This window comes from Epinephelus lanceolatus, chromosome 9, assembly GCF_041903045.1.
Source record: "Epinephelus lanceolatus isolate andai-2023 chromosome 9, ASM4190304v1, whole genome shotgun sequence".
NCBI lineage: Eukaryota > Metazoa > Chordata > Actinopteri > Perciformes > Serranidae > Epinephelus > Epinephelus lanceolatus.
This window is the reverse complement of record NC_135742.1, coordinates 44163946-44179183: the sequence shown is the minus strand read 5'-3', so window position 1 is coordinate 44179183 and position 15238 is coordinate 44163946. Positions and strand designations below refer to the sequence as shown.

Sequence of the window (15238 nt, the reverse complement as noted above, 5' to 3'; positions counted from 1 at the left end):
GCCTCTGCTGTTTCACACCATCATTTTTCCCTTTTTACTCTGTGTGGTAATGTCTCTAGAGGAAATACCAAAAACCCTGGGGTGTTGTTGTCGTACAGTTGTCTACGACAGCAGATCACTCTGTGTTCCTATTGGTCAAAGTGACAGCTGTGACAGAAGTCGTGAACGACAAAAATAAAATCAAACATGCTAGACGTCAGAACGTCGTGATGCGTCCCAGACGTGGCGTCGGTTGTCGTTAACTATGACACACTACACGAGATGAAACGATGGATTATCGCGTACGACACTCATTGTCGTTCACGATCCATGCCTGTATATATCAATCTTTTGAATTTAGGGAGTTGTATTCCTTCATTGGCAAACATTTTATGGATTACACTATCAATCAGTGAATCAGATTCATTGATATCTACAGCATCTTATTTTATTTTGTTTGACTTTTTCATCACATGGACATTTATTTATTGTAATGTGTAAATATCAGATTTCTCTGAAATGTGTCACAAGCCAACTTCCTCCGACAGTGATAACAAGTTATTAGGTAATAGTAATAATTATTTGTGTACTGGTTTGCGTCACTGCAAAAAGAACTTTTCCTTTGGAGGACAACATGTCAAGTGAACTGAAATGATTGTCCTCAGTAGAAGCCAGTGTTGGCAGATAACCTTCATGCCAGGTCTCAGAATCTCCTTTGCCAAACAATAAAGGGTTAATCTTCCTCCTGCTGATCATTCCTCATGGCCAGCCAAGGTTATTAATCCCTCATTAAAGGAGATTTGTCACTGCATCACTCAAAACAGGGGGATCTGCACCAAAAGCTGACCTTCAAATGCACAATGTGAATTTAGAGGTGAAGAATTCAGCCAGATGCTCTCATCAACAAAATGAGAGGCTAATTTAATTTGCCAACAGTATTATGGCCATGTGATGAGGAGGGCACAACAGAGCATAGCAGAGGATAGGAGGGGATGAGAGGGCATATGGTATGGAGGAACATAGCAGACAACAGCAAAGCCAATAAAAGGTGCCATATGTCAGGCGTCCGCCGTGAGTATTAAACAGGGTCTCCTATGAAATTTGTTAGGGGGAGGAGGAGGAGATTACAGCAAAGCATCTTAGGAGCCTCATTAAAGCCTGATGAAAAAAAACACGGTACAAAACATTGTGAGCAAAACAAGGGCTTTTTTCCCCAAATGATCTACACTTCATTTCTCTGGTATGCTACACTCTAAACATGTCACTCTTGTGCAACAGCAAGCTCCATATGGCTCAAAAATATGATCCTATTAACTCTGTATGGCATGTGTGCAAGAAGTCGACCTTTCACGTGCATGAGGTGTTCGTCATTATAAATGGCTGTTAAACCGGTAGAGATGATTCCCTCTTGGGACGCTCCTCATTAGTATTTGGGCCAGACTAGGAGGAGCTACGTATGTCTGGGTTAGGGTTATTAGTTTGATCAAATTTCATAACGCTTTTCACACTCTGGCTTCCTTAGGTTTACTCATAATGTCATCAGCAACATGTACAGTACAGGCCAAAAGTTTGGACACACCTTCTCATTCAATGCGTTTTCTTTATTTTCATGACTATTTACATTGTAGATTCTCACTGAAGGCATCAAAACTATGAATGAACACATGTGGAGTTATGTACTTAACAAAAAAAGGTGAAATAACTGAAAACATGTTTTATATTCTAGTTTCTTCAAAATAGCCACCCTTTGCTCTGATTACTGCTTTGCACACTCTTGGCATTCTCTCCATGAGCTTCAAGAGGTAGTCACCTGAATGGTTTCCACTTCACAGGTGTGCCTTATCAGGGTTAATTAGTGGAATTTCTTGCTTTATCAATGGGGTTGGGACCATCAGTTGTGTTGTGCAGAAGTCAGGTTAATACACAGCCGACAGCCCTATTGGACAACTGTTAAAATTCATATTATGGCAAGAACCAATCAGCTAACTAAAGAAAAACGAGTGGCCATCATTACTTTAAGAAATGAAGGTCAGTCAGTCCGGAAAATTGCAAAAACTTTAAATGTGTCCCCAAGTGGAGTCGCAAAAACCATCAAGCGCTACAACGAAACTGGCACACATGAGGACCGACCCAGGAAAGGAAGACCAAGAGTCACCTCTGCTTCTGAGGATAAGTTCATCCGAGTCACCAGCCTCAGAAATCGCAAGTTAACAGCAGCTCAGATCAGAGACCAGATGAATGCCACACAGAGTTCTAGCAGCAGACCCATCTCTAGAACAACTGTTAAAAGGAGACTGCGCGAATCAGGCCTTCATGGTCAAATAGCTGCTAGGAAACCACTGCTAAGGAGAGGCAACAAGCAGAAGAGATTTGTTTGGGCCAAGAAACACAAGGAATGGACATTAGACCAGTGGAAATCTGTGCTTTGGTCTGATGAGTCCAAATTTGAGATCTTTGGTTCCAACCGCCGTGTCTTTGTGAGACGCAGAAAAGGTGAACGGATGGATTCCACATGCCTGGTTCCCACTGTGAAGCATGGAGGAGGAGGTGTGATGGTGTGGGGGTGTTTTGCTGGTGACACTGTTGGGGATTTATTCAAAATTGAAGGCACACTGAACCAGCATGGCTACCACAGCATCCTGCAGCGACATGCCATCCCATCCGGTTTGCGTTTAGTTGGACCATCATTTATTTTTCAACAGGACAATGACCCCAAACACACCTCCAGGCTTTGTAAGGGCTATTTGACCAAGAAGGAGAGTGATGGAGTGCTGCGGCAGATGACCTGGCCTCCACAGTCACCGGACCTGAACCCAATCGAGATGGTTTGGGGTGAGCTGGACCGCAGAGTGAAGGCAAAGGGGCCAACAAGTGCTAAACACCTCTGGGAACTCCTTCAAAACTGTTGGAAAACCATTTCAGGTGACTACCTCTTGAAGCTCATGGAGAGAATGCCAAGAGTGTGCAAAGCAGTAATCAGAGCAAAGGGTGGCTATTTTGAAGAAACTAGAATATAAAACATGTTTTCAGTTATTTCACCTTTTTTTGTTAGGTACATAACTCCACATGTGTTCATTCATAGTTTTGATGCCTTCAGTGAGAATCTACAATGTAAATAGTCATGAAAATAAAGAAAACGCATTGAATGAGAAGGTGTGTCCAAACTTTTGGCTTGTACTGTATATGCTTTAATAGCTTGATTTAGCAATTACTACAGAACCAGACAGAGAAAGAGAAAAAAAATAGATGGGTACAGAAAAAAAAACTACTTTACTACTTCACTTTAATGTGATTAATTTGTGATTATTGTGATTATTTTCCATTTCCAAACACTTCATGTCAATTCTAACAAGGTGAAGCAATCCTTACCAAAGTGTCTGACTGGGAATCAAATGAATGCAAAGAAAGTTACTTTATGATCTTGACTTTTAGATTTATTTATTTCAAATCAGTGCTGTACTGCTACAACATCGTGGTCTGAAGCCATGACGTAAAGGTAGGAGACAACTTCAAAGTGCTTATTCTGTCAGTTACAGTGTTGTTTTGACTGTTTGTTTGTTCAAAAGGATTACAGTGTTTCACAATGTGAAAGTGCAGTTACTCTGATATAATTTTGATTACTCACTTTCAGTGATAACCGGTGAATTTGGGCGGCAGTAGCTCAGTCCATAGGGACCTGGGTTGGGAACCAGAGGGTTGCCGGTTCAAGTCCCCGCCCGGACCAAAATATGGAGTGTGGACTGGTAGCTGGAGAGGTGCCAGTTCACCTCCTGGGCACTGCCGAGGTGCCCTTGAGCAAGGCACCAAACCCCCCAACTGCTTGGAGTGCCTGTCATGGGCAGCCCCACTATGACATCCCTCCACTAAGTGCATGTATAGGTCCTGTTTGTACATGTGTGTTTGGACCTGTGTGTAATTGAAAACAGAGTGAAAAAATTGAATTTTCCCTCGGGGATTAATAAAGTATATGAAATCAAATTTAAAAAAAAAAATAAAAATTTGAAAGCATTTGCACCTTTCAGGAGTTCCTGTTTAGTTGCATTCTCTGATTCATACAGATCCTGTGTGTGCTAAACTATTGTTCCCTGCAATAGTAAAGCATATGACTGGTCACAACATGCCAACCTGAGGGCGTCCTCTCAATACATAATACTTGTGTGATGGAGTGTCTGTGTCGCTCTGCAGCTACACCGCCAAAGCACTAGTAGGCGGTGGGGTTATAATAGGTCTTTACCAGCAGTGTTTACATGTGATGGCATCCAGCTGCATATCATACCTCCACAACAGATGGCGTCCAGCCATGTTATGAGCTGATGCCACTTTATCATACTGCTGCGGCAAGTGTTGGCGTGTCACAACACAGAGAGAGGCTCCATCCAGCTGCATTGCCAGCTTACTCCATCTGGTGCTGTATCATACCACCGCGAAAGGCATCTTTTGGCATCAGGTGTCTGATGCCAATATCACTTACAAAGCAGCGATATTTGAATACTTTGGAATGAGAATTAAATGGGCTGGAAGTGCTGTAAAGTTTGAATGATTCAAAAGACACCTAAAAGACACATAAGACATGGCTTAATAGAGACACCTTTAAAGTGCACAAATTGACTTCATTATAATTTGCAAGGTTGACAGACAAAACACTTGGCTTTTGCTGGACACATTTTCCCCATAAATTCAACATGCTAACGTTACTAGCACAAGCAAGCAAGAGATTTTCTCTACTCATATGAAGCCAGGCACAACAGTAACTTTTAACAAAGGTAACATTGCGAAATTCTGCTCCATTATAACCTGCAAGGTTCACTGACAAATGAATTGTCTTATACTAGATATGTTTTCCCCACAAATACAACATGCTAACATTATTAGCACAAGCCTATGACATTTTACATTGAGTAAGTGTGCCTAGCGGCTAGTGAAGTTTTGCCCTTCTCATGTGAAGCCAGGATAAATTACACACAGGATCTAAAAGTCCATTTAAAAAGCACTGCAGTTAACTTATTAGACTGTGTTTCATCCACAGGTCTGTAGTGATTTGCTCACTCCAAAATAACATTAGTGCTTTGCTGGCTTTGGCGATGCAGTTGCCTGCTGTTATCAGTCTTTTAGCTGCACCTGTAGGCTCAGCTGATAGGTGGGAGCTCAAACTCAAAGTACAGCGGTAATTTAATTCCATTTTACACAAGGTGGGTTTTACTTTTACATGTCAACTGAGCTGTCTGGGAGTCTTTTAACGTGAAAGAAGCAATTTAAAAAAGTGCATCACAACAGGAAGCAGGAAGCTGCTGTGGTGGCTTGACTACAAGTAGGGGGCTGTCAAAGAGACAAAATAGCAGCATACGATTAACATGATAAAAGGTAAAAAATAACGCATTATTGTTCCAACCTTGATCACACTGGGATTAAGAAGATTCTATCACACACTCACACATACACGCACATACACAAACGCATACATTAAAATCCAATTTAGGTTTGATACCAGTTAATTAAATAAAAGCTACAAAAGTACAAGTCCAAAAAGATTTTTTAAGATTTCGTTTGAAGCTATCTACTGACTCAGAGCGTCTGATGTCCTCTGGAAGGCTGTTCCAGAGATGAGGGCCAATGACACAGAATGCAACATCACCATGCCTTTTAGTTCTACTCTGGGGGACATTCAGTAGACCAGAGGTGGAAGATCTTAGGGATCTGGAGGGAATGTATTTGGCCAACATATCAGATAAATAGTGAGGAGCCAGACCATTAAGAGATTTAAAAACTAAAAGCAAAATTTTAAAGTGAGCTCTAAAATGAAGGGGAAGCCAATGAAGAGACTTTAAACCTGGAGTAATGAGTTCTTGATGTTTTGTCTTAGTGAGTAGACATGCTGCTGCATTTTGGATCATCTGCAGTTTGTTTAAAGATTTCTTTGAGAGGCCTGAGAATAAGGGCTTACAGTAGTCATGTCTGCAGGAGATGAAACCATGAACACTGAAGTTTTTCATTGTGTTCTTTAGATAAAAGAGGTTGCACATGAGCAGTGTTTCTAAGATAAATATTTTTTTTGGGACATCCACATGTTAATTTGATCAATACAGCATGACAGTTTTTCAATTGGGCTTATATCATCTGAAGAGAATGATATGTACATCTTCCTGTCATAGGATTTGAACCAGGTTAGAACTGAGCCTGAAATGTTTAGATTGATATGGAGCCGTTTTAGAAGGATGCTGTGATCAGTGGTGTCAAAAGCTGCACTTAAGTTGAGAAGGACAAGAAATGAGGTCTTTCCCTTATCGAGTGCCATTCTAAGATCATTTACAACTTTTACTAGTGCCGTTTCAGTATTATGGTAGAGGTATTAGGTAGATTAGAAAATGGGCTTGAAGTTGCTTAAGACCAGAAGGTCTGCACTAGAATTCTAAAAGCGGTTTGACAAAAGCGGTTTTTAGAGCCGTGGAGAAAGTACCATTGAGCAGAGATTGATTTACAATTTCAAGAACATCCTCAAAACAACCAAACGGGTGGGGATTGGGTCAAGATCAAGTTGAGGTTTTGAGATCATTGACCACTTTCCTGAGCTGATCTTTTTTGACAGTAGAAAATGTGCTCCAGCTATAAGGAAGAGGAGAGTTGTTTGTCATAACCAGGCCAGGGAATACTTTTTTTTTTCAATACGCTGTCTGATGTTTCTTATCTTATCCCTGAAAAAGATGGCAAAATCCTCACAACTCAATGTAAGGTTGATCAGGTTGGGCTCTGGGTGAAGGCAGCTGATAGTGGAGAAAAGAGTGCTTGGGTTGTTTTTTTTTTTTTTTTTAACAGTTATAACTTTCCAAAAATAGATATGACGAGCTTTGCGGGTCTCTTTGTTCAGTAAAGCCAGTTGTTGACTTAAAATGACCTGATGCACTTCCAGTTTAGATTTTCTCCACTGTCGCTCTGCCTTCCTACAAGCTCTTTTAACTTGAGAGATAGCTGGTGCTTCCCATAGTGTTTTTTTTCCTTGAGTATAATGTTAAAATTGGCATAAATTGTTAAAATGTTAAAAAAAAATAGGTCACCAGGTCCTTAAACCAATCTGAACACCATTTGAAACATGTGACATCTAGTATCCAAAGAATGTCTGTGGCAATGGTGGTTGCTTGTAGATGACTTATGGAGACAGAGATGTTAATTAATTTTACGTATTCTTAAAAATATAGAGTGACAGACTTCTGAATCAACTATAGGTTGCAGCGCAGCAAAGTTTTGTCACAGTTCAGTGGATGTGCTGAAATAATTTCAGGTTTATTTGACACACTGGTGATTTATTATGATGTTTTGAAGTTTGGAATGTGAAATGTCTTGAAATTAAGATTTAATGTAATAAGCCACACCCCCTTTAAGCAATCATTTTCAAATTTTGTGCATCAACTGAGACATGACCCTAGATGATGCAAATCAAGATTCGTTCAAATATCTTTGGCTGATTATGACATATCAACTTTTTGCAACTGTAGCACCCCTATTGGTTGATTTGAATCAAACTTTCAGGGTACGATTCAGATACTTATGTCGACACTTCCTACAAATTTGGTGTCAATTGTGCTGAGCCACGCCCCCTCTAAAGTTCATTGGTCAATATCATCAAAAGGCAATGACATATCAAAAAGTCTTTAATAACGAACGTTTGGTGCAATCGGATCAGTGGCTTAGGAGGAGATGTCAAAAAGGTGTTTCACAAAAAATCCAATATGGCCGACAATGTAGTGGGCGGACCTTCAGGGTTTTTCAGGCTTTTGTAGGACCCCTTCACCTGACCATGTGTGCCAAGTTTCAAGTCAATCTGACATAAGGTGCGTGGGTAGTGGACTTTCAAAACCAAATTTTTCTTTACCTTTATTATAGCGCTCCCATCTGGCCTAATGGCATTATATATCTTGAGCAACAATTGCACACAACTTCCAATCACTGGTGAAAATTTAATGTCTCTACGATGTACCATCTCACAGGAATTTGCAAAACATTTCTGAAGAATAATAATAATAGCTGCTCTATCATCCTTCAGCCAAGTTTCTTTCATCAAGTCTTTACATGAATAAAGGCCGAATTAAACAATACATGAAGGAATAGTTTGACTTAGGCAAACTGTTGTTTCAATTTTAAGGGAACATTTAATTTAAACATAACATTTTCAATAATTTGAAATTTTATCCCACAGTCCCATTTCCCATTCACCTCTGGCAAGCATAAAACAAAACACAGAATTTTGACAATAAAGTTGGATTTTAAAAATTGTAGGTGCCATAACATCTGAAATCTGACAGATGGTCATATTAAGGTCAAATTAATAGCGAGTTAAAGAGAAATGTTTAAGAAGTACTCTGCACTCTGACGGTTGACTCCTCATCTCTAGCTATGAACATTCCATCCCATAGAAACCAATGTAAAAACCTGAGAAGGGCATTTTTACCAAGCTTCAAACAAGTTTGAATATTTCAAAAATTTCGAACAAGATTTGAAAGTTGAATACAAGCCAGAATGTATGAAAGATGGTGAACATTTTAAAGTTTGAATGTTTTTTTTTTTACATGAATGTATGATAGGAGAAATAGGAGTTGAAAATGCTTGAAAAAACTTGAAAAATTTGTGTCAAGTTTTAACAGTCCTCTCTTCTGCTTGATTGGGGAACGATGCCCGAAAAACACTGAATATTTCGGAAAGCATGAATGTTATGAATGAGAAAAATACAAGCACACCATTCTTAATTGAGGTGAATAATTTTGGTGCTTGATCAGTTGAGGTTTAAGTCTTCCCACAGGCAATAAATCTAATGTGATATAATCACAAGGGGTTGAGACTGACTAGCTGCTTTTCAAATGTTAATAAAAGATCAGTATGGGCTCCATGTATGGTTCCAACCATGCCCAGGCCTGAAACCTTGAACCTGCAGCACCTTCTGCAGGTTCAATCTAGCAGCTTCTGCTGCTAGTGGGCAGGGCCTCCACAGGCAAGCACATGGAGCAGGGAGGGGGTGCAGCACTGCATTCCTCTTGTCAAACACTGACAGGAGCCAGCTGGACGCTGGAGGCTTACCGCTCTGCCTGGGCTGGGCTGCAGACAGGAGAGGAGCAGAGGGTGTGAGGGAGGGATTCAGGGAGGGATGAAGGAGGGAGAAAGAGAGGGAGGAAAAGAAAAGGTAGGCAGGGCTGCTTTGTAATCACTTCTGCCTGTCTGTCTGGTGCAGAGTGGAGGAGTGAAGGAGCTTTTGCTCTGTAAGTTAGAAAGAGAGAGAGAGAGAGAGAGAGAGAGAGAGAGACTGGTTGTGTCACTTCTGTCATCCAGCATTGTGAGGAGTGAGTTGGTTGTTGCCACAGTGGATCATGGGTGGAGGCAGGTTGATGCTGCTGCTGCTGCTGCTTCTGTGCTGCTGCTGGGGGCCCTGGCAGCTGAAAGGTACAGTATGCTACAGCACTTTATTGCTAAATTAACAAAGCATAAAGTTGCATGCTTGTGTATGAGGGTGGAGTCTTGGCACAGAGAGGATGAACAGCTTTAGGGTTCCTAGGGTGTAGAGTATTTTAAAGGACTATGTTAACGCAAGCTGACTGCTGCTGCTGCTAGGGCTTAATGTAGAATGCGGTTTGATTAGGTGAGTTTGACTACTGAAACCAGGACGGACTGTACAGGATGTGTGTGGCACAAGTTTGTCTGACCAGCATATAATGCATAATTTCAATGTCTTGCTGATACAATCAGGATGACAGATAGTGGTTTAATTGCATCAAGGAAATTTGTGCAAATTTAATTCTCCTCTAATTGTATTATTAAACAAACCTGCCTGTTCATTTGTTTACATACATGCATTAGCTCTGTATCTAATTAAGTCATTTACTGTAGTTTGACTCTCCAGGCTCCCAGTGCATTCCCATTGTTGTTTAATTGATTATTCAGATTTATGTGATTAAATTATCATTAAATATGACTTCCACTGTGATCCATGTGAAGGTTGTGTTTTGACTGTCTGACTGTGAAGTTGTAGTACTAAATGTGAGTGCCTCTTCATTTAGGTGTGCACTGTGAGGTGGATGTCAACGAGTGTGACAGCAGTCCCTGCCAGAATGGCGCCACGTGTAAAGACGCTGCCAACTCCTATAGGTGTCTCTGCCCCATGCCAGAGCCTGGCCAGGAGCCATGGGGTGGGCAAGACTGTGACGTCCGTCTGGTCGGCTGCCAACAGCACCAGTGTCAGCATGAAGCAGGTTGTGTCTCTGTGCTAACCGATGAAGGAGAGCACAGCTACACCTGCCTGTGTCCGCCTGGCTGGACTGGAGAACGCTGCAACACCTCCACCACCTTCTCTTTCAACTCTGAGGGCTATGTCCACATGCAGCTGCCTGTTTCCAAAAACAGGACAAAAAGGGAGACTAAAGACCACAATCACGGGCTCCACATGCAGCTCCGATTCAAGAGCACTCTGCCTGACATGGTGCTGTACTACCGGGGCAGCATGGAGCACTTTGTCTCCTTGGAGCTTGTCGGAGGCTCCCTTCAAGCCAGGGTGAAGTCTGGAAAGGTACTGCAGGTTATTTACCCTGGCCCAGTCAATGACGGGGAATGGCACCAGGCCACTGTCACCATGGATGAGAGGCTGGTTTTGGTTGTAACAGGACCTGGCTGTGAGGAAGAGTGCCTGGTGAAAAATGAGGGCTATAACCATCTGATCTTCCTGCAGCCTAGCTCCTTTGAACAGCTATATGTTGGAGGGGCACCGCAGGAATATTTAGCCCATATGTCCAGCGGAAGGGGCTTCATTGGCTGCATGGAAGACCTTCAAGTTGATCACAAGTTGCTTCTACCTCAGGACCTCATCAGAGAGGAGAACCAGGGCTTGGAAATAGGATGCAGCAAAAAAGAGTGGTGTCAAGATGACCCATGTATGCGGCATGGGCAGTGTGTGGACATGTGGGTTCGTTCCAGCTGTCGGTGTCATCGGCCCTACTATGGAGAGAGCTGTGAGAAAGGTAAGAGTAGATACAGTATACCTTATAAGTTTGCAGGAATGCACTCAACTTTTAGCACAAAAGCACTACTTATGGACCCCTGGATAGATTGCTAGCAATCAGAGTGGGGGTCTCTAAGTTGTGTTACAGGAACTGTTAGAATGCTTTTGTAGGTGGGACTCTTGTCTTACAGCTAACACTAAAAACAACAGCAGATTTTTGTATCCTAGTCAAAGACAAAACAAAATGTATGAATGAAATTAAACTCCTTCCTAATGATCACTCAACAAACACCTTGACTAGACAAAGCTGGATAAATCGAAGTCTGAGCTTCTTTACCTCTTCCACTATGTAACAGAATTAGCTGTTTAGGGCTTCTGTTATGCCAAATTACAATTACAAATTCAGGTGCAAAAAAACAAAAGAAAAACAACAACATATAAATATCATGTCTAAATGTAATTTTTGAGACTGAAAAAACACTTTGCCAATTAGTGTTTCTCCAACACTGTTTGACATGTTGGACACAGACAGCTAACACAGCACCTGCTGATCTTTGCTCTCCTTTTTTCTCTGATAACTTAAGATCCAGACATTCAGGAGGTTTTTACCAGGAGCCAAAATATCTGCAGAGGTCTCTTCCTCTCCAAAACAAACCGACCCAGTGATTTACACCAGTAAAAACACTGATTAAAACAGTTTCAATAAAAAAAAAAAAAAAAAGTTTTTCCAATGCTGTTCACCTTGGAGGGGCTACTAACTATGTTGGCCAACACAAAAATGTAAATGGCCCTATCTAGAGCCAGTGTTTGGTTTGTCCTTTTTGGGCTACTGTAGAAACATGGCAGTGCAACAAGATGATTGCCATAAACAATGGCACGCTTCCTACATAGATATAAACGACTTATTCTAAGGTAATGAAAACACAACAATTCTCATTTTCAGTTGATTATACACTAAAGAATACATACTTATATTCCATTTCTACCAATATATTCAACTAAATCCTACTCACTACACCTTTAAAGTGTCAGTCCAGTAATTAAATGTTGTACTGCCATAAAGTTGGGGCACCAAATAAACAATAAGGCAAAGGTCAAGCAAATTTATTTGTATAGTGCCTTCCAATCGCAAGTTAATTTGAAGTGCTTCACATGTGACATAAAAGGAAATCAAGGCAGTAGAGGCAAAGATATCCTGACATTTATCCCCTACAGTATGGATTGATCTCCAAAAAGCACTGGATCCTGCACTTTCTATAATGCGACCCTTCCTGGTAAAAGCAGAAATGTCAAAATTTCCTTTAAAAAGTTGTACTGTTTTAGTGCAGGCCAAGACACACAAGTGATGTGTTTTGAAAGAGGTCCTCCGTAGCCTTCCAAGATATTATAAAACCGTTTCACAGGCTGAATAGTCTCCTGAATAGTCTAAACTGATATGTAAAACTAGAGTGCCCCTTCAAGGAAGCCAAAATACAGTATTGTTGAAACAGGAGTAAGCATGCGCCAAGGTGTTGGGGTAAGATACTGACAACTTTGTGCTTTCCAACCTCTCCTCAGAGTACCCATCCTGGACCTTTGGTCATGAGAACACCACCAGCTATGCTGCATTTAACATCTCAGATACCCATGGAGACAACTTCACCATCTCTTTTTTGATGCGCTCCCTCAAACACAACGGTCTGCTGCTGCAGCTCCATCGAGAAGGAAAGCCCTACCTTACAATCTATCTGAAAGAGGGCACTGTTGCTATTTACAGCCCTCACACCACACTGCTGTCAGAGGCCAAGTTCGTCACTGACGGCAACAATAATTTAGTGACTGTAAAGGTACAGTCTGGCCATGTGGTTTTCCCTAAAGCAGGGTATCATCGCGCCTTAGGGAACGTGAGTGTAGAGGCAGGGGATGTGGCGTATTTGGGAGGGCTTCCTGCAGGTAAGGGCATATATGCCTGGGGTGGACATCTCAAGGGCTGCCTGCAAGACATTCGGCTGGACCACAAACATCTGACCAGTGAGGATCATCTGGAGGGGGTGGAAGTTTACCAGGCAAGGACAGAGCAGAATGTGCTGCCAGGATGCCAAAGTGATGACACATGCAAGGTAAATGAGAAATGTATAGCCTGCTGTATGATTATCACCTCAATTACAAAACAAAACACACTTCGTTGAAATGTGTGCTTCTGTAGAGAATAGCTGAACTGACTTTGTTTGTTTTGCAATGTTACTGATCATTTAGTATGGGAATACAATTAAGATTTTTTTTTCACCACAGCAAAATTTTATTTAATTTAAAGGGTCCCATACTAATCTCATCCATTTTGGTCAGGGGTCTTTTAAACCTACTGCTAATCTCTTTAAACGGTAGCATTGTACATTTCTGCAAACCACGTATAGGTTTCATTTGTACATTTCATCATATCAATGTTTCTTAAGGCCCTGACACACCAAGCTGACAGTTGGACATCGGTCAATGTTGGACCGTCGATGAGCATCTGTTGCCCTAGTTGGTGTGGTGTGTCTTGCACCATTGCCCCTTGTTGGCCCCTATCAGTTTTATTTTGGCCCATTCAACACAGTAATATAAATGTATGCTCTTCTCTCTCAGCACTGGATTGTGTTGTTATTGTGCTAACTGGCTAAGTAGCATCAAGACAGTCTTCTGGTTTCTGTTTATCAATGAAGATTACAGACACAGGCGCAGAATAGGGATGTCCCGATCCAGCTTTTTCCACTTCCGATCCGATACCAATATTACAGCCTTGAGTTTTGGCCGATCCCGATCCGATCACTTATTTTGTTGTCAGTCATGTTAGAAAAGGTTTGATCAAGTGATATTACTCTAACAAGAAGAACTACTTAATCGGGTTAGTTAGGGTTTAGGGTTAAATAAACAAACTTTAAACTTGAGCATTAACATTAAATAAAAAATATAGCTGGTTTGCTTTGGCTGCTTTGGCCCCTTAATAAATAGAAAATAAATCGACACAAGAAATCTTTAAAATGTCTAATATTGAAATTAACACAGCAGCAAGACTCCATACACTTGTGCTTTGGCCCCCTAATAAATAAAAAATAGATTAACACCACAAGACATTGTTGACATTTAACAAACAATGCAGCCTTTCCTTTTCAGTTATTTTAGTAGTGTCAGTGCAAGCCTGGTGCTGCTGTTTCCTGGGACCAACAGAGGGGACAAAAAAACCACACACAATATTGTACAACTAGTCCATCCATGCTCCAGTTTCACTAATTGTGCCCAAAACAATGCTATCAGTGCTCTTTACTTAAACAGTAAGAGTGTAAACCAAATAAAAATATCATTCTCAAAAAACCAGAGCAGAAAACAAATAGTCAGTTAACTAAATTGACCACCACTCTTCCTACCCTCCGTGTGTGTCTGCCGTCTGCGTGCTGGCCTGGTGGATTGATAGTAAGAGCTGGAGCGGATCACTGGAATGGACTGCTTGAATTGCGGAGCACTGGGCTGGTGGATCGGACTCCATGAAAAACTGGATCGGAGTTCTTGGATTGGCATTTTTCCATGCAGTCCGATCCGATGCCGATGCACGTTTTTTGCTAATATCGGCGGCATCCCTAGCGCAGAATGTATGTACGTGCTGGTTGGCCGTCAGCTGTAGTCTTTGGGGTGTGTTCATGGCCAACTTTTTGACCAAGACATGGCGATGTGAGGTAATGCAGCAGGGGGCCTTTCTTGCCACTAGTTCTCTGAAGTTAGTTTGGTGTGTCTGGACCTTAAAGTGACATAGTTCTAATTACATGTGTATGAGCTTACTGCCTCATAGTGAGCAGGATGGGATGGTGGATGGTGTGAGACATTGGAGAGATGGCTGCTGAGCTGCAGACCACTCTTTGAGACCAGCAAACACCATTTTAAGCCATAACATGATCTTTTCCTAACCATAACCAAGTGATTTTTGTGCCTAAACATAAACACACATTACCCACAGCATTGTTGAAACGTAAGGAAACGAAGCATTTTAACAATTCCACCACATAATGACGTACAAATGTTACATATCTGTGGTTTGCAGAAAACTACATTGCCAACATTTTATCTGGCGAGTGGGCTGGCTTAACTACTACTCATCTGTCATTGCAATTACCTGTGTTATTTCTACTATTATTCTCTGCAGCAGTGGTTCCCAACTGGTGAATCATGGTCCAAAAATGGGTCGCAGGTCCATTCTGAACAGACCACAAGTGACTTGCAACAGTGTCAAGTTTGTAAAAAACACACTTTATTTTTTAAAGCAGCTGTGCGGAACTT

At 41.4% G+C, this 15238-nt stretch overlaps 1 protein-coding gene across 1 annotated transcript in view; it reads left to right on the top strand.

Annotated features, from left to right (window-relative positions):
* Positions 1-15238, top strand: part of LOC117253093 (protein crumbs homolog 1-like) — a 94588-nt gene that overhangs the window by 55413 nt on the left and 23937 nt on the right. The window contains exons 7-8 of the mRNA XM_078170987.1: positions 10017-10970; positions 12509-13050. Of these exons, the coding sequence (XP_078027113.1) occupies positions 10017-10970; positions 12509-13050 (1496 nt within the window). The remainder of the gene's footprint in view (positions 1-10016; positions 10971-12508; positions 13051-15238) is intronic.